Source organism: Castor canadensis, chromosome 3 (genome assembly GCF_047511655.1).
Source record: "Castor canadensis chromosome 3, mCasCan1.hap1v2, whole genome shotgun sequence".
NCBI lineage: Eukaryota > Metazoa > Chordata > Mammalia > Rodentia > Castoridae > Castor > Castor canadensis.
The window spans coordinates 26,870,626-26,894,285 of NC_133388.1; the positions used below are offsets into that span (position 1 = coordinate 26,870,626).

The 23,660-nt window shown below is 34.1% G+C and overlaps 1 protein-coding gene across 13 annotated transcripts in view; it reads left to right on the plus strand.

Moving 5' to 3' along the window:
* Cep128 (centrosomal protein 128) overlaps positions 1–23,660 on the plus strand; it is a 379,822-nt gene that overhangs the window by 32,912 nt on the left and 323,250 nt on the right. For 12 of the 13 annotated variants that reach the window (XM_074067415.1, XM_074067413.1, XM_074067408.1 and 9 more), the window contains 4 exons: positions 7,140–7,266; positions 8,272–8,387; positions 11,156–11,247; positions 15,358–15,430. In XM_074067415.1, coding sequence (XP_073923516.1) covers positions 7,140–7,266; positions 8,272–8,387; positions 11,156–11,247; positions 15,358–15,430 — 408 coding nt within the window. Of the gene's footprint in view, positions 1–7,139; positions 7,267–8,271; positions 8,388–11,155; positions 11,248–15,357; positions 15,431–23,660 lie in introns of those variants that run through there. The other variant, XM_074067414.1, reaches the window with a different exon arrangement.

Consider the following 23,660-nt stretch of genomic DNA (forward strand, 5'->3'; position numbering starts at 1 on the left):
CACATTTTTAGAATTGAGTTCTTAAATTCTCTTCTTGAAAATTTTACTCTCAAGTGTTTCATGAAACTATTGGACTAGAAAATAATTTTTATAGAATTTGCTCTGAGACTAGTGGAAAAAACATAGTGTTTGGAATCAGAATTGAAATTCAATCCTGAGTTTTCCTGTAGAAACTACCTCAGTGACTTTGAACACATTAATAAATCTTTCTGAGATTGAGTTTTATATTTGAAAAATGAACATAATTGCATATTGCTCATTGTAGCTAGCATTTGTTTAAGTGCGCATGCTGTTTTGGACATTTGCTAAGCATTTAATGGTAATTTCTTTAATTCTTCTGATGATCTCTACTATAAAGATTAGCTAAGTTCTTAAAAATGAGATACCTGGTTCATTATAGGCACTTAGTACATGGTACTGTCCTTCAATTCTTTGGGCCTGACTTGATTTGCATGTGTATCTGGTGACTATAAATAACATTCACAGCAAAAGGTGATGTAATTATTTTGAATTCAAGCTATGCTAAATTAGGCAGCAGATGTAATAATGTTCCCTCCTTTATGTTTGTGAGTATAACACATTATCTGTCCTCCTAAAATACAGCATACTGCTATTTAGGGTTTCTTCCATTTTCCATGAATGCTTATTTATTGCCATTTAAAAAACAATTTTGGTGATACTGGGGTTTGAACTCAGGACTTCATGCTTGCTAGGCAGATGCTGTACTACTTGAGCCACTCCACCAGCCCAGACATTTAAAATCCATATAAGGAGCAGCTGCCTAGTAAAATATTATTAGGAAATTAAAAAACTTAAGTTTATAATGTACATAATGTATATAGGCTTTGAACATAGGAGATTTCTCCTTAAAAATAAGATAAAACTGCATTTTTTGAAAGGGAATTTCTAGATTTCAAGAATATTCCATAGGCTTATATTTCTATAGGCCAGTGTATGAAGAGAGGTTAGTTACAGCAAGTGGAACTAGACCCTTTCGTAAATAAGCAATGAAATAGCAGCAATCTTTTAAAAATACACTTTAGCAATTGGTGGGACAGGAAAGATATGCAAACCGTACGTTTGTGCTGTGCTTGATTTTGTAAAAGTTTCCTTCCTCCTCTCCTCATTTTAACAATAAAAGGTAACAATTGTAAGGAACCAAAGTAGTGCTGATGAAATAAACCATACAGCCAATCTGTTTTGTAGTCTGTTGGCAGATCAACATTGCATTCTCTAGACACAGGTAATGAGGGAAAGTCAAGCACAAAACACATTAAAGTACTTAAGGATGAGAAAATTCTGCCTCCAATTTTGTCCTGGATTTTGCTAGGCTGAACCCTAACATTTGTTAAGTTTTTTTTTAATCCACATTATAGATCTAAACTCACAACACAAGCTGCCTTCATGGTCACCAATGCAATATATATCATGAATGTTTGCTAAATACTGGCTCTTTAATGTCAGGTGAAAACAAAACAGAACAGTTAGACAAAAAATTTATGTTCAGCCATGTAACCAGGGGAATGTAGTTATTTATACATGAAGAAATTTTCATGCCTTTTTCTGCATAGCCTATGTTGTGTTAGGGGATGTACTTTCTTACTATTAAAATAAAGGACAATTTGGAGTAACAGATGTTTGAAGAAACTAAATGGAATCTCTTAGGTGATTTCCAAAAATGAAGCATACCTTAAATTGCAGTATTTAAAATTTTTTTTACCAAGTGGTTAGTCTTTTCCTTTTTTTTTTTTTTTTTGTAAAGTTCTCTTTTTCATCTGTGTAGAAACTAATTTGTTGAATACCTATTATCTTAGTAATCACTGTTCCTAGTGTATTCTGCTTATGGTCTTTTTGTGGATGTAATGACAGACACCTTTTAAGAATTTCCTAATGGGTGGGCACTGATGGCTCACACCTGTAATCCTAGCTACGTAGTAAGCAGAGATCAGGAGGATATCTGTTTGAGGCCAGCCCTTGCAAATAGTCCATGCGACCCTATTCGAAAATAGCCAACACAAAGAAAGGGCTGGCAGAGTGGCTCAAGTGGTAGAGAACCTGCCTAGCAAGCATGAAGCCTTGAGTTCAAACCCCAGAACCACACACACAAAAAAATTATAATAAATGTTTTTAATGCAATTTTTTTCCTCTCCCTAAATAAGCTTAGTCAAAGATGGCATTAATTGAGGATGTGAGTATGTGAGATACATTGATTATTAGTGAGATAGTTACTGATAATGATGGAGAAAGTTTATACCACTTACTGTGTGATTCTTTTCCATTTCCCATGTGTTATTGAAGCTAAATTTTATTGAATGATTCCTTAGTCATTCCTAAAATGCTTGGCGGAGTTAGCTCCTAATTTCTTAGTTATTTTACTATTGCTTGGGAAACTGAACCTTTGTAGGGACTGGCCAAAAGCTTGCCATTCTGACCTTTGGGAAGTCTTTCTCTCCATATATATTTTACTTTGAAAAGCAAACCAGATATTTGAAAATTATGCTTTAGTAAAATTGGGGGAAAACAAAAACAGAACAGAGTTAGCATACTCTTCCACTTACTGGGGCTTTAAAACCTCTACTGAAGGCAAAGAATAGCTATTTCTGTGAGAGGTCTGCAATGTATGTGTAGGGAATCCTGCTTGTATGGTTTCAGTGTGAATGAATGTCACTACTGCAGTTGAGTTACATAATACCAGTTCTTAAACAACACAGCTCAAATTTCAGTTCCCACCATGTGTTAACAAAAAATAACTGCATACAAACTTTGGTGATCTCTCTTTAGTTCACACATTACTATGTGAAAGAGATATTTCTTTGCAGTCTATTGGTGATTGGCCAAAAACAGTGAAGTGTATAGTTTAGCTCCTTGCCTCCCAATGATAAAACCAAATATTATTTTGCAATAATAAATATTCAAAAAAGAAAATTGGCCAACAAAGAAGAAAGCACAGTAAAGAAATTAAGTGATAATGTTTGAAGTCAAATTTGAATCCTCTTATTGGAGGAAATTAAGAAGTTATAGAAGAAATCACTGACAGTGGGAATACTGACACTGCCCTGTTCAAGAGTAATAGATGCAGCCAGAGGAATTATAGCTTCTCCAGATGAAAGCATCCCCTTCATTCCACTATTTTTTTTTGCTTTTATAGTCATTGTCTTTTATCATAAAAATAAAAACTACCATTTATCAAATAACATAATCTGCTGACCTTGTTCTATTTATTTTATACATACTGTCTTATTTCATTTTCAAAACACATAGAAAGTTAGTATTATTTACAAGAATGTAGAAAACATGGACAGGATCAGAGGCAAAAGTTATATGTATAGATGAGGAAAGTACTGCCATACTCACTTTGGTCCTTTGGAATCATGATGTTTTTAGTGATCATGTCCCTTATTTGCACTACCCATTCTTGTCCAGGTATCTCTTCCCATAGAAGTGATTTATAATGTAGTCAATCCTTTGTGTTTTACATACCTTTTTATTTTCTAATTCATTAACATTGACATACATTTTGTTTCTAATCAAAGTTTTTTTTTTTAAAGATGTCACATGGCTGTCAGAGATCTCTGAGAATTAAAAAAACTGGAATTTTATTTAATGATATAAAAAACTTCTATAGTTTTTTTTTCAGTACCAGGATTTGAACTCAGGGCCTTCCACTTGCTAGGCAGGTGCTCTACCACTTGATCCACATTCCAGCCCTCTTAGGTTTTTTAACTTTCACTTATTTATAACTTTCCAAAATAATGAGTTGTTTCCCCAGTATTTCTAGTGGTGACAGATGACCCACTCCTTGGATATCATTATTAACTCATCAGTATGTGCATATTTATTCCACGGCAGATAATACCTTTATTAGTGCTCAACCTGTTTCATCTTTGGGTAGAGGGAGCCTGCTCAACTTTGTTTTTTGAAGTTATCAGATTGTTTTCTTGTATCATGTATTGTTAGTACTTCAGGTGTAAATTTTAATTCTATTTTGGAGGACCTGTTTTTGCCATGAGGCTTATAGGGGTAATTTTAAATTTGTCTTTGTTTCATTCATCTACCTCTTACATTTCAGTTTTTGAGTTTTATGCATCAGAGAATATATCCTCAATGGCTTATGATACATATTTTTATAGTTTTAAAAGTAGGTTTCAAATTTGTTATTCTAAATTTTTATCTTGTTTCTCAAATGATTACTTTCCAGCATATTTCATTCCTCCTAGAGTTTGGAGTAATTTTTCATTTCTCTTGTTCTGTAATATCTATTGACTTGTAGTTACAGTTTGGATTTGTTAGCACATAAGCCCACATCCAAAGAATGCTGGCAAGTTCTGCTTTTGGTATTGATAGATTGTTTTGGATCAGTATTCTTGCTGAAAAGAATTAGAAAGACGAAAAAAGTAAAAAAAAAAAATTGTACACACATTAAAGAACTAAGACAGTGGGGAGTTTTGTAATGAGGATATGGTAAGAAAAGGAAGTGCAGAAGGAGAAGTCCTATATTTAAGACTCTTGTCCTTTATTGAAGAGGATAGCTGATTCCAGAAGAGGTGCTTTACAAACAGAGAGGCTGGGAACTAGCAACTGACTCAAGAGGCTAGAAAACCGAAACTAAAGTTGAGGGACCTTATAGCTGTCAGCTGAGATTCCAAAGGAGAAAATGGTGAACTGAAAATAAGAGGTTATATACTGAAAGTAGAACCAGCCCTTATGGGAACTCAAGACCGTTTTGAATAAACTCAATTCTTAATTGGATTAAGGTGATTGAGATTGCTAGTGACTCTAGCTTGACTTTTTTGCTAAAAGCAAAATCAAATCCCAACTGAAGGAGGATGTCATTCGGAAGCTTAAGTTATCTTTACTGTTTTTCATATATGCTGGCTCTCCATGATAAAAAAAATATGTAGGCATAAGAGAATATAAAGTGTGACTGAAAACCAAGGAAAAAAGCAGACAATGGAAATATAAGTGAGCTACAAAGTAACAGTTATGTTCACAAAATTCTAAGTAAAAGAATTGAAAAGTTAAAAATTCCTGAAAATCAAGAAATCAACTCTTGATGGATGGATTAGATAGCTTGTATACAGTTGAAAAGGGAATTAATGAGTTGAGAGATAGACCAGATAAGAGATCCAAAAAATGAAAGAAAACAAGCAAATTTTAAAAAAACAGTGTAAGAATGAGAGGATGAAAAATACAGAAAAGAGAGTAGAAGACTTTGGATACGGTGGAAAGATATAACTTAAAATATAATGAAACTTCCAGAAGGAAAGATGAGAGTGAATGGGACAGGATAATATTTGAAGAGATAATGGGTGAAATTTTATAAAACATGAAATACATGATGCTATAGATTCTGTGACTTCTATGGGTAAAAGATAGGATAAATACAAATAAAACTCACATAGTCATAGCATAGAGCAACCTTTGAAAAGTTAAAGATAAAATCTTAAAAGGTTTTATACAATGATGAATAAAACTTACTGTTAACTTGGGGAAATGTACAGAAAGAAAGTAACCTCAGCTGATAGGAAAGCGCAGTTGAAACAATATTAAATTAAAAAGTCAGACTCCCTTAAAAAAGCAATAGTAAGAGATGAAAGCTGATTTTGTTTCCAAAAGTATACTGAAATCATGCTCAGTTTGAAAGATGTGAATGATAAAGATAGACAGGAAAAATTAAGAGAGCTGGTTTTACATTCTTGGTCTAGCACTAATTTGTGTGATCTAAAGTCTCTTTACCTTTTTAGTTCTTCTCATGCTACAGTTTGGAGTTGAGATGTCTTGCTTTAACATTGTTTAACTCTGAACATTTTGTCATGGCTTAATGTGTAAGATACCTGGTTTACTTACATGTTATTAATCTCATATGTACGTTATTCTCAAATTTCTCCTTGATTCTCCTGGGCCTCCTCTATATGCTTCTGTAGAATGATAGGTGGGACCTATGGCTGAGAAATACTGAAGTAGGATATCATTGCACAGATTATAGTTAAGGAAAGCAGGAATCAGAGGGATGTAAAATATTAGTTTCCCTCTGCCCCACTCTGCCCTTGCCCAAATGAGGGGGACATAAGAGGTAGAGTCCTAAAATTCTGACTCTCCCTCTTTTAATAAAACTTGTTTAACCTTGATTTTTATAGAAAAGCTAAATCTGAATGGCCAAAATGAAAAAAAGTTTGCTTCATTTGCGACACTTTCTGTTTCATCTGTGCTTTCCCTTCAACTGAGGCTACTTACTTTCTCTCCATAAATGGTGCTCTACCTTTTATCCTGGATGAATTTAGGAAATCTTATCTTCTCAATCAATTGCTTTGCTTTAACATCTATTTAAAGTTATAGTTGACTTATTACGTTATTATTTTATTCATCTTTGAATAAAATATTTAGGTAGACCTGAAGTTTTCTAGCAACTCAGTGTGCATGGATTTTCATCAGCCTTATTCTTTGTTCTCTTGGGTGTTCACTGAATCTTCTTTTTGTGTCTATGGCAGCATACAGCTCTGGGAAGTATTCTCAATATTTAGCATGTTTTTTGTTTAATATAGCTCTTTAGGTATTTTTTATTCCTAAGGGTGTGTCTTACTTACAGCAGTAATCACTTGTATATACTGACAGTCTCACATCTGACTCCTCCATAGTTTTGGGGGACTTGAGGGCTGTAAATGAATGAAAGTGGTGTTCTGATAGAGTGTTGGGCAGTGTGCATTGTTTCAGTAGCAGAAGTTACTGTGATAGCTGCTCAGTGACCAGTTTGTTATAGAACTGGGTTTCTGAAAGAAAGTTTAGAAGGGAGGAATGCTTTTTTCTTTTTCAAATATGTTGGCTTTAGTGTTTTTCTCCAAGTGAAGATTTCAATTGTCTTGTTTGTAAGTCCTTAGTTAGTAGATATCTCTTCCATGTCCTAGTAGTAGAAAGATGGGATAGGTAGTGACAGATGCCATTTAAAACCAGATTTAGCATTGGTTCTTAAAATATTTATGTTTACTAGTTATATATTTCCTAGCATAACTTAGTTCAGAATTCCCCTGATATTAATTTTCTTTGGGAAGTCAGATATTTCAGAAGTAAGTTTTAAGATCTATAGTTTGTGTTCAGGAAATTGTCTAAAAAGAGTAACTCCCCTTTTATTGTACGTAATTTAGTTAAAAGAAAGCTTGGAACAATCAATAAGTCAACTGCGGAATCAACGTTTACTGAGAAACTCAAGAGGGAGAAGTGTTTCTGTTACAAGTCTGAGTACAAGTGACCTTGATGGTGGCACTGTGACAGGTAAATTCTTCAGATGTTCTGAAAATCCTTTTTTTGTTTTAAAAACTCCTGAAGTTCATATCAAATACATTTAATCTTTAAAGAAATGCAGAACATATATATTGTCATATACATTAGGTGCTAGAACATGCAAATGCCAAGAATATTATAGTGCATACTTTAAAAAAATTTAAAGAGCATTTTGTTACTGTGAGTTATACTCTGTACACCACCTGGAACTTTACCTGACAAAACCTGGATTTTAATTGCTTCCAAAGAATCAAAACAAACACATAAATAAGATTTACTATGTGGTATGCCTTCTTGATTAGTAACCTTATCCTAGTAGTTTTTCAATGTCTGATTGTGAATAATCCTCTGACATGTGAAGAACAGGTGACATTTACCCATGGTGTGCAGCTAGATGTTGCTGCCTATAGTTAATCTTATACTGAGATTCATGTTTAAATTAACCAGAAAAGAAGGGTCTGTAATGAAGGGAGGTGATTTAGATGGAATGCACATCAGTACACCTTGTATCGTTAGTATTGCTGTTGATCATCATAATAATGATTAAAAATTGGACACTATCATTTATTTTTATGTAGTTAGTTGGTTTTTATTGATTTTGTAAACTGTTCAGATTTTAGATTAATTTGTTATTTACAAAATTCTATTTTATTAGTATCAAATTTTATTTTAGGGAGGGATAAAGTTTTTTTTTTTTAATTTGCAGTCATGTTTGTGTAAGAGAAAGTATGTTCCATCTTTTGACAGTATAAGAAGTTAGAACTTTTGGTATGTCCTATCCCCAGTTTAGATCTATTGTTCATTTCATCTGCCTTAAGAGCCAGATTAGTGCCAGCTTTGTGGAACTTCACGGCCACAGCAAGTTACTTGGGGGAATGGTCTAGGCTAAAGACATATGTGTGTCTTCATGACTGGTGTGCATATACAAAGAAAATTTTTAGATTGTTTCTTTGCATGCAGTGTTTTAATACCCCTCATTTTCTTTCAATTGCAAAGAGAGCCACCGTTTTCCACCTACCTCACCTCTCAAGGACTGTGATCCACAGGGTACTAAGCGAATTAGGTCCAGAACTGGTGTTCGGTTTCTTCAGGAGACTGATGACACAGTCCAGGTATTTTGCACCATTGTGTAATTTGTATGTGGCCTTTCCTTACAGTTCTATATAAATGACTAACACTTGAATCCATGTATTTTAGCCAAGAATATGATCAGCAGTAACTTTCACTGCTTTTTAAAAACCAAATATATTATTTTATTTTGTATGCATAAATCATTATCTCACATTTATTTTGGATTTTGTTATGAAGGATTATATTTTTGAAGTTAAAAGTGAGTTTAGTTGGACGTATTTCATTTCTATCCCTGTGTATTCTGTTCATTCCATTTTTTGTGGTACTGGAGTTTGAATTCAGGGCTTTGGCCTTGCTAGGCAGGTACTCTACTTCTTGAGTCACTATGCCAGTTCTTTTTGCTCTTATATTTGAGATAGGGTCTCACTTTTTGCCAAGGCTGGCCTGGACCACAATCCTCCTATTTTCTGCTTCCTGCCATAGATGTGATGACAGACACATCCCAACCGTACCCAGCTTTTTTTCTGAACTTTTTGCTTGGGCTGGTCTGAAACCCCAGTCCTCCCAATCTCAGCCTTCTGCATAGCTGGATGGCAGGTGCATGCTACTGTATGCAGCTATTAATTGAGATGGTATCTCATGAACTTTTTTTATGGCTGCCCTTGAACCTGGATCCTCCACATCTCAGCCTCCCAAGGTGCTCAGATGACAGGCTTGAGCCATTGGCATATGGCTCAGGGCACTCATTCTTTTGAAAGCCCTGCTAAGTCAGCTGCTTTCTGTTTTGCTAAGTTTGAACAAGTATGAACAGGTTGACCTTTTAATTTTTCCACCAGTGGCGATTTTCTTTTTTCTTTGTAACTTTTTTTTTTTCCTGGTGGTACTGGAGTTTGAACCCAGGGTCTTGTACTTGCCAGGCAAGTGCTCTCTCACTTGAACCAGGCCCCCAGCCTCCTATTTACACATCCCATGTAGCTGGGGTGCATCACCACACTCAGCTTTTTTATTGCAATGAACTCTCTCTGACTTTTTCTTCTTGATCTCTGCCTTCTGAGTAGCTAGGATGGGTAGCTAGTATATACCCCACCCAGCTTAAAATTTTTTTATTAGTATATATTCTTGTACAAATGAGCTTCATTGTGATATTTCCATATATGCATACATATAATGTACTCTAATCAAATTCATCCCTTCTACTGCTCCCCATTATCTCTCCTTAAAACAATTTCAACGGATTTTGTTGTTCCATGTTCATAAGTGTGTATAAAGAACTTCCTGTTTTTTTCTGATTGTTGGATCATTGATGGGTGAGGCTAAGGAAGGAATTCCACACTTTATATGTTCACTGAAGATTTCTGAAGTATTAGTGCCATGAAGATAGTATTTTTTTCAGCTTCTTAAAAGTTCTCTGCAAAGCTGAAGTTTTTGCTTTCATTGTCATGTGGCTAAATTAGGAAAAGGATGGGTGAAGTTTCTGACTTTGAAACCTTTATTTTGGTAGTTTTAGGATTCTGGTTTGCAAAATTGGAAAATCATGAAATCATGACGGCAAAGCTATGTAAACATCTGTTGTTTATCCACTGTACCACCTTTACTCCTTTTTTCTTTTGTTCTTCCTTATGTTAAGTCCATTTTCTTAAGATGGCCCTTAGCTCCACTTACCTATATAGGTTCTTAATGCCTCAGTGGAAATGTGTGGTTTGTTTACATATTTGTTTCCCACATTAGATTGCAAACTCCTTGTTTTCTAGCAGGTAGCTGTCACTAATTAGTTGTTCAATGTGCCCTTATTGAAATGAATCTATTTCTTGTTTCTGCAAGTCTGTATAGATTAAATTTTTTATAAACTATAGCATATATAATCACATATATATGTAAAAAGTCACAGTAATGAGACTGAGCATCAGGTACCTACCACTCAGGACAAGGAATGGAGCATTATTGTATCCCCGAGCCTATTTTATCCTCCTTCATTTCCCAAGGAGTATGAACTACTCTGACTTGTATATTCATCATTTATTTTTGCTTTTTTCAAAAATAGTTTTTACTACATCTTATTTAGCATAACTTCCTATGTCTTTGTAATTTGTCTTTTTCATTTGATGTTGTATTTTGACATTCAGCCTTACTAATACGTAGGTATCTTTTATCATTTCATTTGTACTGTTTGACACACTGCTGCAGCATATATTTCGGTTTTTCTCAGTGGACTTTTGAGTTGAGTTTAGTGTTCTCATTTTGTGTAATGCTCCTCCATACTTTCTCGTTCATGGTCCCTAGTGTACATAGGCATGAGTTTCTTGGCAGTAGAGGATAGCAAACTAGGGCATGCGGGTAGATAAAATGCTCATTGGTTCATGGGTAGTTTTGCACTACAGCAGTAGAGTTGAATAATTGTGAGAGATGATAGAGCTTGCAATTCTGAAATATTTGCTACTGGGCCCTTTACAGATAAAATTTGCTGACCCCTTTTCTAGGCTGTATACAAGGAGTAGGATTCCTACATTATAAAGAATGTGGTTGTTAATGTTATATGTGGCATTACACACACACACACACATACACACATCATATATCAATTTTTAAATTGCTTATCTCTGGAAACATATTTTTTAGAACAGGTATTTATTTTATTCATTGTTAATGCTACTGTAGAATTTGTCTACTTATACTCAGGGCCTTCTGCTTGCTAGGCAGGTACTCTACCACTTGAGCACATGCTTGGCCCAACAAGGTTTTTACTTTTAGTGACTCCTCATGGAAGAATTCAACAGAATCCTAAATGGCTAATATGTTTTGTTTTTGTTAGCTTCATGCTTTTCATCAGTCCCTTCGGGATCTCAGCAGTGAACAAGTTCGCCTTGGAGAAGATTTCAACAGAGAGCTTTCCAGAAGAAGCCGGTAAAAGTAGAATATGGTTTCATGGGAGCCATGAATTATTATGAAAATAAATTAATTTCTGTAATTGACATTTTTACATAGATTTAAAAACTCTTGTGTTTTTATATGGGTATTTTAAAGTTTATTAACAGTTAAAAGTCATTTGAGTATAAAATACATCATGACTCAATGTTAGAAAAACTAATTTCATATTTCTAAAAACACTTTATCTTAATACAATGCAATGTTGGTATTATTTAGAGATTTATTAAGAAATCTTAGCAAAGAGATGGATTTGTAAATTGGGGATAGATAGAGGAAGAGAAAGAAGGGAGAAGGGTGTGTGTGTGAGTGAGAGAGAGAGAGAGAGAGAGAGAGAGAGAGAGAGAGAGAGAGAGAGAGAGAGACATGACATAGAGACAGAGAAGGAGTGGCTTACAAACCAATTGACTGTTGGCAATGCAGGAAAAAGAAAGTATACTGTAGAATTTGTCATTGAACTTGAGCCATTGTGGAATCTGGTATCTTAGTTTTTAATTGAAATCTTTGAAAGCCAAGTGGTTAACATTAGCCCAGGCTTTGTGATTTTGCCAGTTCTAGATAGTTCCCAAGAACTGTCACTTAATTTAAAACTTCCTCACTGTCTCTTCATTTTCATTATCAGTGTTAGCAGGTGGCTCTATTTTTTTTTTTTTTAATTTTTTTGGTGGTACAGTGGTGAACTCAGGGCTTTGTGCTTATGAGGGAGGCTTTCTACTGCTTTAGCTGTACCTCCATCCTGTTTCATTCTGGTTATTGGAGATAGGGTCTCACTTTTTGCCCAGGCCAGCTTGAACCACAACTCTCCAATTTTCCACTTCCCACCATAGCTGAGATGTGCATCACCATGCCCAACTCGTCCACTGAGAAGTTGTCTTTCAAACTTTTGCCAGTTTCCTGATCTTAGCCTCCCAAGAAGCTAGGAGTACAGGCCTGAGCCACTGACTCCCAACTATATAGCTTTATTTTGAAGACTATGTCTTTCTAAGAAACAAAGATTTTTATTTACCTTCTTAAGAGTTATAGTCTATATATACCAAAGATTAGGGAATGACAAAGCTGAATCAAGACTTGTTTACCATGTTCTCTTGTTGTTTCAAGTTAAGTCATATCACATTCCAGTTCTATATTCCTGCAACAAAAAGTCCAAACTATAACTGTTAAATATTTCAAGTCTAGTTTGTATAACTTACCTAGTTTAGAGGAGGAAGGCACAAAATTTAGTAATAATAATTAGAATATGACTAGAACTATTAGTACTATTAGCTAAATGTTACTTAGCACTTATTTCATGCTAGGCAGATTTAACTTTAATTCTTGCAGTAACTATGAGATAGTCATTGTTTTCTCGATTTTATGGAAGAAGAAACAGGGCACAGAGTGATGAAATAACTATTTTCTGTGGAACAGAAGAGATGTGGTGGATTCTTTACAGTGTATTGTGGCTCAAGATCATTTTCATATGGAGCTGATATGAAGGAAGGATTTAAGTTCCTGATTTATGAGCTTATTATTGAGTTACATTATAAATCTTTAAATTGGTAACATTTAATTTATAGAGTTTTTTGTTAAGTTGATAAAATTACAGGGCATTGACATTCTAATGTAGTATGTTCTTTGTTTTGTTATATAGCTTTTACACATTTGAAAGAAGGGTATAAATTAAGTACCAGGAACATGAGTTTCAGGAAGTAGTTATCCTACAGAAGATACAGGAGAAGTTGCAGGGATGATTTAGCTGATTAGCTTAAGTGGTCATTGGTGTGTGCAGTGTTGTCCTCGGACTCTTGTGATCTTTAGGATTGTACCATCTGGCCAATAGTCAATATGATCCAGAGGCACAAGAAAGGCAGAGAAATTTTATTTAACCAAAATATAGAAGTCAGATTTCTTGTGAAATGAGATGGTTAAACTTTTTGATTCAACTTCGATTCTTCTTTGCTTGTACCACAAATTCTTAATTCATGTTTATATAAATTCTAGGTAGGATGTTACAAGGTTTAATTTCCTATTTGATTCAGAAAGGTTGGTATTCTCATTTAATTCCAAGCCTTAAATTTTGTTGACACTTATTGCAAAAATTACATTGAATTATAAAAATACTAGGAAGCAAGCTTTTAGAAAGGATTGGATATAATTTAATTCAGAATTCACTTATATTGGATGCCATTTAGAGAACTGATTGAAAAGCCTCTTACATTAGCATATGAGACTTGATGATGGCTTGATCAGTGTTATGGCAAGGGAGAGATGAACAGCGGTGTGTTTAAGAATTTATTTTTGGAGATCAGAGAGTTAGGATTGCATATGGGGATATAGGAGAATAAACCAAGGATAATGCCCAGATTTCCTCTTGAGTAACTGAGTAGATGTTAATTCTACTTCCAGAGATATGGAAGACTGGTTGAGGAAGCTGAGGTATAGAAATTAAGAGTTTGGTTTTAGAACTTTTAGGTTGAGATGCCTGTGAGACATTCACATGGAAATGTAAAATAGGCAGCTCAGATATTCATTCTGGAGCTAAAGGAAAAATCTCCATTAGAGATAAATTTCAAGAGTGATCAGCATATAGAGGTGCTATTTGGGACCATGAGAATGGATGATATAAGATGAAAATGGATGATAAAATGGATGATAAAAACTATATATATATATACACACATACACACACATACATACATACATATATATATATATATATATATATATATATATATATATATATATGTATATGTATAGTGTCAAAAGCAGAGCTGAGTGCCAAGGAGTCCATTATTTAGGAGTCTTATACAAGCAGATGATCTGGCTTGAAAAAGGTAGATTAGTGAGATGTGGGAAATCCAAGAGAGCATGGAACTACAAAATTCAAGAAAGAGGTAAAAATAAATACATCTGCAGAGACTGACAACTTAGAAAACTTGCCTTCTTAAGGAGACTTCTTTCCAAGGAAATTATCTGAGGATATATAAATAAAATAAGATTGTAAACAAAATATAGATTATAAGAAATAGTAAAACATATCTAGGAATTTAGTTAAGTAACCCCAGAATGACAGCCATGTTGCAGGTCCAACAAAGTATTTACTCTAAATTAGATCAGGAAAGTAAGTGTCCTTTGAGAAGAATGTAGTCAAGGAGAATGGACTAGATTGTTCAGTGAGAAATGGGAGGAAAATATCAGTGGACATAACAACTAAGGCCAAAAGATTATGAGAAATTCTAGAGAAAACAGAAGCACAAGAAAGTTATGGTCCAAGTGAGAGGCTGACTAATGTGAGCATGATAGAAGTGAGCTAACAAGCATCAATATGACTATTGTGGAATAATTCACAAGGCAAATGGTTATAGAAAATTATACAGGTAACCAATAGAAGAACTAAAAATAGTAATACATTCATCCAGTACTGGAGGATTTAGTGAGCTAAATCCTTCAAAACAAGAAATCAGTTGAAAATGTTTAGAGTTGAAAGTAATGAAGGTAACAAGCAAAATAATTAAGAATGGAAAAGGTGCACTGTGCATGATTGCCAGCAGGGAGTGGACCCAGAGTTAAGGAAGTATGTGAGAGAAAGATTTTTTTCTTTTGCCATAAATTTTTCTGTACAATTTGATTGTTTATAATGTAATTAAATTGGTGAAATGAGAATAAGTAGCTCACTCTGATGTAATTTGATTGTGAATTGCAAGAGACATTGTGTGAGATCAAGAGTTTTGTCTTTCCTCTCTTCCTTTTTCTCTTTTTTCTTTCTTCTTAATTTAAACTGACAGTTATCCAGCATATCTGTGTGCTAAAGAGGATGTTCCTTTGTAGCAGTGGTTCTCAAAAGTTGGGTTTCCAGGTCCACAGCATCCATATCACTTAGGAATTTGTAAAAGTGCACATTCCTGGAGCCTATCCTAGATTTGCTGATTCAGAAGTGTTGAGAGTGAGGTCCAGCAGTCTGTGTTGTAACAAACCGTCCAGGAATTTCATGTTTACTAATGTTTGAGAACCACTATAGTAGAGCATTATGTAATAAAGGTTATGTTGTAAATTTCACTAATTCTGTGTATTTTCTCAAATATCCAACTTAAAATCTGTTTCTTTCCCCAGGTCAGATGCTGAAACAAAAAGGGCTTTGGAAGATTTGACTGAAAAACTTAGTGAAGCCCAGAAAAAAGAAGTGGTGAGGACTTATTGTTTATAAGAAGTTTTATTTTACATGTATATGGGAGGAAGCTGGCTAGGCTGGTCATAATCACAATAAAGTTTTAGTAGAGTTTAACCTTTTGGGTAATATATGCCATTTTGTCAAAAAATTTTGTGCCTCATATAAAATGTTCATAAATTTTAAGAATTTGATACAGTAGTAATATATTAGAGATTGTTTTATGTTTAGTAATTTATTTTTACTTTTTAAATTATTACTATTATTTTTGAGATATGGTCTCACTGTATAGCCCAGGCTGGCCTTGAACTCTCGATTCTTGTGCCCCAGCCCCCCAAGTGCTGGGATTACAGTTGTGTATCACTAAACAACTCTTCTCAACTTGTTTTGTTTTGATGTTTCTTTAAAATTATAGATGACTTGTATTACGGATACATGCATTATTAATATTACTGTAATTATTATTTTAGTCATCTTTGGATAGGACAGCTAAGTAGCACAATCATACTGCTTTTCAGCAACTCAGGGTGTGTGGGTTTTTACCACCATAGGAAGGTAAAGACATAATGCCTGTCTTCTGTTGAAGTAGACAGAATCTTTGCAATTAGTGTCTAGGGATGCAGCAGCTAGGGCATGATCAGGATATGAAATATTTTTTTCATGAAAAGTCATAGTTTTTAAAAAAAAATTTTGTGGCAGACCAGGTTCATCATTGGTGTAAATTGTTCTAATTTAAAGTATCTAAGACATGACATACTTAAAAGAAAGGGTCTTTTCTGAGATGAACACAATGGTGTCTTAGTTAATTGCAACAGTTCATGCAACAAGAAATCTGTGTCATTATCTGCTTGACATACTATCCAAATAGGATCTGAATGTGCACATTTGTGACTGTAGCTCTAAGGTCTTCTTTAGCTTACTAAATGATGTCTGGCTTTTCTCATAAATTCTAGAGTGAAACTTATCACCTAATAAGGCCACTGCTGAAATCTTGTCGTCTTTTTAGTTTTTAAAACTTGGAGGAATACTGTACTCATAGAAAAATACATGTGCCATTGTACAGCTCAATGGGTTATCATGAGGTGAATATACTGATGTAACCACCAACGAGATCTAGAAACAGAACATTACCAGCACCCTTAGAGGGCCTCCTTGTCCAATCACTGGCTCTTCATTCCTTTCTGTAGTTCACTACTGTCTTGACTTTTAACCCTATTTTAAGTTAATTTTTCCTGTTTGTACCTCTGACATAAATGGAATCAGACAGAACATTTTTTTTGCACCCAACTTCTTTAGCTGTTCACTAGTATTGTGCTATTTGTGGGTGTTGTGTCAGATGTATGCAGTTTGTTCATTTTTATTGCTCTTTAGTATTCATTTCATGGGTATGTTGCAATACATTTTAACATTCTATGATAGATATTTAAATTACTTTAAAATTTGGGCTGTTATGAATAATACTTCTGCAACCAATGTTACTTGGTATTTTAGTGCCGTAGGTACAGGTATTTTTGTTGGTTCATAACATGGAGAGCACTTACTAGGTGCCTTCCAATTTAGTAATGGCTGTGCTAACTTATACTTCCTCCAACAATGGATGAGAATTTATGTTGCTCTTCATTCTTTCTAACACTTGCTATCATCAGTCTTTCCACTAGCCATTATGACAGGTATTTATGGTATCTCATTACAGCTTGTTTGCCTTCATTTTCGTGATTACTAATGGTAATGAACTATTTTTTTTTCTTTTTTTGGAATGACAGTTTGTATTTTGCTCACTTTTCTGTTGCGTTTGTTGTCTCTTTATTATGATGAACACATTGTCAGTGATGTGTACTGTAAGTATTCTTTCCCATTCTATAGGTTATTCTCAAAAACTCAGGGCTAAGGTTGTAGTTCAGTGGTAGAGTGCTTGCCTAGCAAGTGGAGTCCCTGGGTTCAGTCTCTACCACTGCAAGATAAGCAAACAAAAACAAGAATAAAAAACACACAACAAAACAATCTGTCTGGATGGGTCATATGTTGAATTTTAATGTAGTTCAGTTTTTTGTCTTTTGACCCATTTAAAAAATTATTCCTTATCCTATAACCATTAAGATGCTGTCATGTATCTGGAAGCTTATTGTCTTTACCTTTCTCATTTAAATCTAACATTGACTTGGAGTTGCTATTTTTAATTTTTATTGTATGAAGTAGGGGGAATACATTTTTATTGCTATCTAGTTGATACAGTTCCATTTATGAAGCGGGCTACTTTCCCCACTACTTCATAGTCCTATATGTGTCAAATTGGATGTTCTCATGTGTATGCCACTGTTTGTGGAGTCTGTTTTGCTTTTCTGCTTTATTTATTTGTCTGTTCCAGTGCCAACATCTCACTGTCTCTGTTGCTTCTACTCTATGATAAGTTGTGATATATGCACATACATCGTCTCTACAGGTCAATTTGGAGAGGACGAAAATCTTTGCAGTATTGAGTTTTACAATTTTTGACATAGTGTCTTTCAAATGTTTTCTCGTTTTCTAGCCAGATGTCTTTTTAAAAACAACTTTATTGAGGTATAGTTGACATGGTAAATAGTCTATATTTAAAGTGTTCAATTTGATTAGTTTTACCCTAAGTATTTACCTGTGAAAGCATCACCACAATCAAGATAGTGACATATTTATCACATCTAAAATTTCTGTCCCTTTCTGTCCTTTCCCTACCCAAAACAACTCAAGTTTAAGCTAACTATTTTATTTATTTATTTATTGAAATAGTCATTGTATATGTTGAAGGTATACAAAACGATGTTATGGGCTACACATAGATAGTAGCATGTTACTAGAGTGAAGCTAATTAACATGTCCATCATTCATGCAGTGACTTTTTGCTTTATTTTATTTTTGTGGCAAGGGCAACTGAAATCTACTGATGTAGCATGACTCTCATGTACAGAACAATTTTTTTACCAGTAGTCCTCATGTTGAATATGAGATCTCCAGACTGTTCACCCTACATGTCTGTTACTTTGTATCCTCAGACCTACACCTCCCATTCCTTGCCTTTGATAACCGCTGCTTTATTCTCTATCTATATTTGGGCTCAACTGTATTGTGGCAAATGGCAAGGTATCATTCTTTTTCAGGGTGGAATAATATTGCATTGCATATATGTAATCACAATTTTTTTTTAAATCTACTCATCTGTCCATGCATGCATAGGCTGTTTCCATATCTTGGTTATTGTGAGTAATGTGGCAGTGAACATGGAAGTACAGATATCTTTATGCAGTGATGGTTTCATTTTCTTAGTGTATATGCCTAGCAGAAGAATTGCTGGGTTGTATGCTAGTTATATTTTTAATTTCTTCAGAAATCTCTATATTGTTTTTCAAAATGGCAACGTAGAAGGGATCCCTTTTCTCTATACTTGGCCAGCATTTGTATCTTTTGTCTTTTTGATAATAGGTATAAGATGATTTCTCGTAGTAGTTTTTATTTTGCATTTCCTTTATGATTGATGATGTTGAGTACCCGTTCACATACCTGTTAGAGCCATTTTGTGTCCGCTCAGGTCTTGTGTCTTTATTAAAATCAGGCTATTTTCCACTATTGAGTTGTAGGAGTTCTTTGTAAAATTTGGCTGTTAACCCCATATTGGATACATGGCTTGCAAACACCATCTGTGGGCCACTGTTTCCTTTTGTTGACCCTTTCCTTTCCTGGGCAAAAGGCTTTTAGTTTTATGTAGTCCCATTTATTTATTTTTGCTTTTGTAACCTGAGCTTTTGGTGTGATTAACTAGGGATCTTTTCCTTGGAAGTCTTTTAATTCTGGGTTTTCCCTTTTAACCTTACAAACATGTTGAAAATTCTCTTCAGCTTTTCAGTGTTTTATCTGCCTTTTTTGAAATGGCTTAATATTTCAGAAGGAAATGTAGCCCTGAAAGATGGACTGACTTCTCTTGATTTCTTTCTTCTCTTAAACCTTGGTCTCATATTTCCTTATTTTTAGCTTTTTGATGCCTCAAGACATATTTTTATTTGAAATATTCTTTCTAGCTTCTTTAGCTATTTTTAATGGAAAAGTTCATGTAGACTTGATTTTTGGAAGTGAAACCCTCTGAATCTTTTTTGTAAATACTAGACTTCTTTACTTTGCTCTTTCTAAATAAATGCAAAGATTTTATATAGGTTCTCAGCTATTGAATGAGGCTTCTTTCACTTGCTATGTAGGTACACAACTTGTGAACATGGTTATAAAAAGGCTTTGAACCAAACTCAGATATTTCAATATTCTGTGGAGGTCCTCGTAGACCTGAGTGAGTCATGGCCATATACAGTTGTACTGTCCTGTTGTATATTGAAATTGTTAGATAGTTGGGGTAGTTTGAGTTTGGGATTTGCTACTAACTTATAGTGAACACACTTTTGTCAAATTTCACCTTTTACCCTGTGATGAGAGCTATCCATAATGAGCAGAGTTCATTTAATTTGAGTTATTTCACATAATAAAACCAGGAAGCATTTTTTTTAAATGTTCTAGAGCTTTTCTCTGTATTCAAATTATAGATGCTGAGTAAAAAGAAGTCAGCAGAAGTTAATGACAGCCCAGAATCTTTCATAATAGCATGCCATGCATCAAGAATTACTCCATATCAGATAAAGTTATGATTGTAAAAACTGGATGTCAAACTCACTGGTGCTCAACCTACTAATGTAGCCATGTCTATAACTTATTAATCACCTAAGTGTCCAGTGTGTCCAGCTCATTAGGACACAGCCTTTTGTAAAATCCAGAATATGGCTCACATCTAATTGTGTACTTTGTTGTATTTATATCTGTCAGTTCTTCACATCAAGTTATGATGTTAGCTTGTTTTATGCTTTCCACAATTTGTTGTCCATAAGTACAGTTTTAGTAAGGGCATCTCAAAACTCACTTGGGTGTTTAGTCCTGATTAAAAACAATTATCTAATTTAAAAATTACAAATAATATAGTTGAATTTCAGATAGTCTTCTGAAGGCCACATGATGTTTATACAGGGTTCAACACAGATTTTGTGACTCATTCCAATTGAAACCAGTATTTCAATTTTATAACAGTTAGACATAGTGTGCTGTATTTGTGAATTCATGATACTGTGCCATTGCAGAAGATATATTTTATTATCTGAATGTTAAACTTCTCAGAGGCTGCAGCTGTTTCCCTTCTCCAGATTTAAGTTTAAATAGAATCACTAAAGCAATGCACATTTACTGTGGAAACTTTTAAATATTGCACAATATATAAAGTAAAAATAAATGACTACCTGAATCTCATACCAATTTCACTTTCTACTGGTCTCCACATTTATTATACATTATTCTAAGGTTACAGTTGTTCATCATACATTTTCTCAGTAACTAAAATATACCTTGAAAGTTTATGGAACATATTTTTCTTTTAGAGAAATAGTTGCTTTCACACATGCCAAAATTGTATTTGTTAATCCTTGGTGAGTTGTAGGATTTCTTTAGTTTCTTTTGAACTGCCCATTGGAAGATAATAGTTAGTATTTGCAAGATGATGTTATTGTAAATATATTCTGTATCAAAATAGCATAGCCCTCATAGAGGAAATTTCAGTTCATTAGTTGTCTAGATTTTACCCAGTTGAGTGTGATATGAGCGCATATTAAGTTTGATTATTTATAGGGAAAAAGCTAATTTATTTTAGTTTTCTCTAGGAGGTTCCCTATTAGAAATAAAAATATTAACATAGATCTAGCTGTTTCTGGAAGGGCTGCTGCTCATTAGCAAAATTCTAAGAATTCTGTCAACACTATATTTATGATAACATGGGTACTACATAGATTACAACAACATCAGGATATATAACAAATATTTATTTTACACCTCCAAGTATTGTTAAAGATCTGAGGAATCAACATATTAAAAAGTCAGAATACAATCCCATTAACAGAGTGCTTTAGTCTTTGTTTTATCTGCTTTGATTAAATACTAACATTAAAGCCATTTTAGTTTTTATTTTTGTTGGTATTTTATAAATAAATATAGAACTTTAGGACTTTTTGGTGACTTAGTAGTAAATTTAATTGGTATGGAACCCTGATAAAAATGTATTACATGACGTTGTTAAAATTTTTTCTTTAGGTCTCAGAAATAGGAAAAGGAAGAAGTAATATTAATAAATACTTTTTGTAAGATAATAATTATGATTGGTAATTAGTTCATCACTCTACAGTTATAACTATATGATGTTATTAGGTATTACATTCTATTTAGGATTATTTTACTTTAGTCTTTCCTGTCTCGGGAAATGGCAGCACATTCCCCCATTCTGTGGTTCAAGCTGGTCACCTAAGATTTGCTGTAGATTCTTTTTATTGCACCATAGTTCTAATGCATTACAGAATGCTATCATCTGAGTTTCTGAAATTCTACCCTATTCCATCTTCCTCTAATACTTCTGTTCAATTCATCACTACTTCCCAATCCAGTATACTGCAGTGGCCTACACTGAAGTTGATCTCTCTGCTCCTTTCTTGCCCCTAGTTGTGTTCTTTACACTAGCCAAGTTATTTAACAAAAAATTGTTATCATATCGAATTATTTCCCGATCCTGAAAAGCCCTACCTGGGTTTCTTCTGTTCCAAATTCCTTAAATGTGATGTGTAGTGTCTATATTATTTGGCTTTCTCAATAGACCTTGAATTTATCATATTAATTTCTAAATTGGGATCTTTACCCTGTTTTCTCTTCTCCAAATTTTTGCAAGGCTGATTTTGTCTTGTCTTTGTTTTCAGTGAAAATGTCACCATTCTGAGTGAATTCTTACCTACTCCATGTTTTTAGTTACATAATGTAGCAGTGACATAACATTGCACAGATCACTATATTGCTTTTTTCAATTAATGTATTACCGAGATTTTATATTGCCCATATAAGTATCTGATATGCTTTCTTTTCTTTCCTGTATTTAAAGAATTCCATTGAATGAATGAATGTCTCATTCTTTCCTTAACTAGCTGTGTGTTGATGGACATTTAAGTGGTTCTGGTCCTTTTCTTTTATAAACAGTGCTTCACTAATAATCTTGTACATGCAACATTTCACACATGTGAAAGTAAGTTGGTGAGATGCAGTTTCTAAAAGGGACTTACAGATTAGAGAACATGTGTGTTTGTAACATTTTAGATATAGTTTAGTTTTAGAATTTGCTTTTTTCATTTCTGAGGTATAATTGGCAAATACAATTGTGAATATTTATGGTGTATCTCATGATTGGTCTGTCCAGATTTTCTGTTTCTTTGTGATTCACTCTTGATGATAAGTTGTATGTTTCTAGGAACTTATCTGAGGTTATCCAACCTTTTGATGTATAATTATTCAAAGTAGCCTCTTATGATCTATTGTGTTTCTCTGGTATCACTTGTAATGTTTCTTCTTTCATTTCTTGCAGTTATTATTTATTTATTTTTTGTTATTGTGCTGGGGGAAGAGGTACATTTTGGCATTTACAAAAAATTAATAGATAATATTTGAATTTACCCCCTTTACCATCTCCTTTTCCTCCCCTCCCCCCATTCCTGGAATAATTTCAACAGGTATCATTTTCCATTTACAAACACGTATACACAGCATTTGCAGCATATTAATCCTCCTTCCCCCTTCCCCCACCTCTTCTCCTCCCCACTCTGTCTGGTACCACTCGCCCCCTAGACCTGTTCCACCCTCTTTTTTTCTGATTTTGTAAAAGAAAAAAAAAGATGACATTTTTGCTTATTTAAGATGGAGTTTCCTACACTTCCATGTGTATATGTATTATAGCCCATTTGGTTCATCTTCTCTATTTTTCTTCTTTCTACCTTAGTTTCTTTCTTATAGTAGTTTCAACTGGTTTAAAAATTCTGTATTCATTCTTGTATAGAGAGTGCGTCAACCATATTCACCTTCTTCTTTCTTTTCCCTTCCCCCCTTGTATGTGGCCTCCCCTTTGCATGACCTGTTTATCTTAGTATTACTGTATTTATATTTGGTCTGTATTCCACCTATGAGAGAAAACATGCGGCTTTGACTTTCTGTACCTGGCTAACTTCACTTAAGGTGATGTTCTCCAGTTCCATCCAATTACCTGAAAAACCACAAAACTTCATGCTTTGTGGCTGAATAAAATTCCATTGTATATATTACATTTTCTTAATCAATTCATCAGTAGTGGGGCATCTTGGTTGTTTCCATAGCTCAATGATTGTTAACA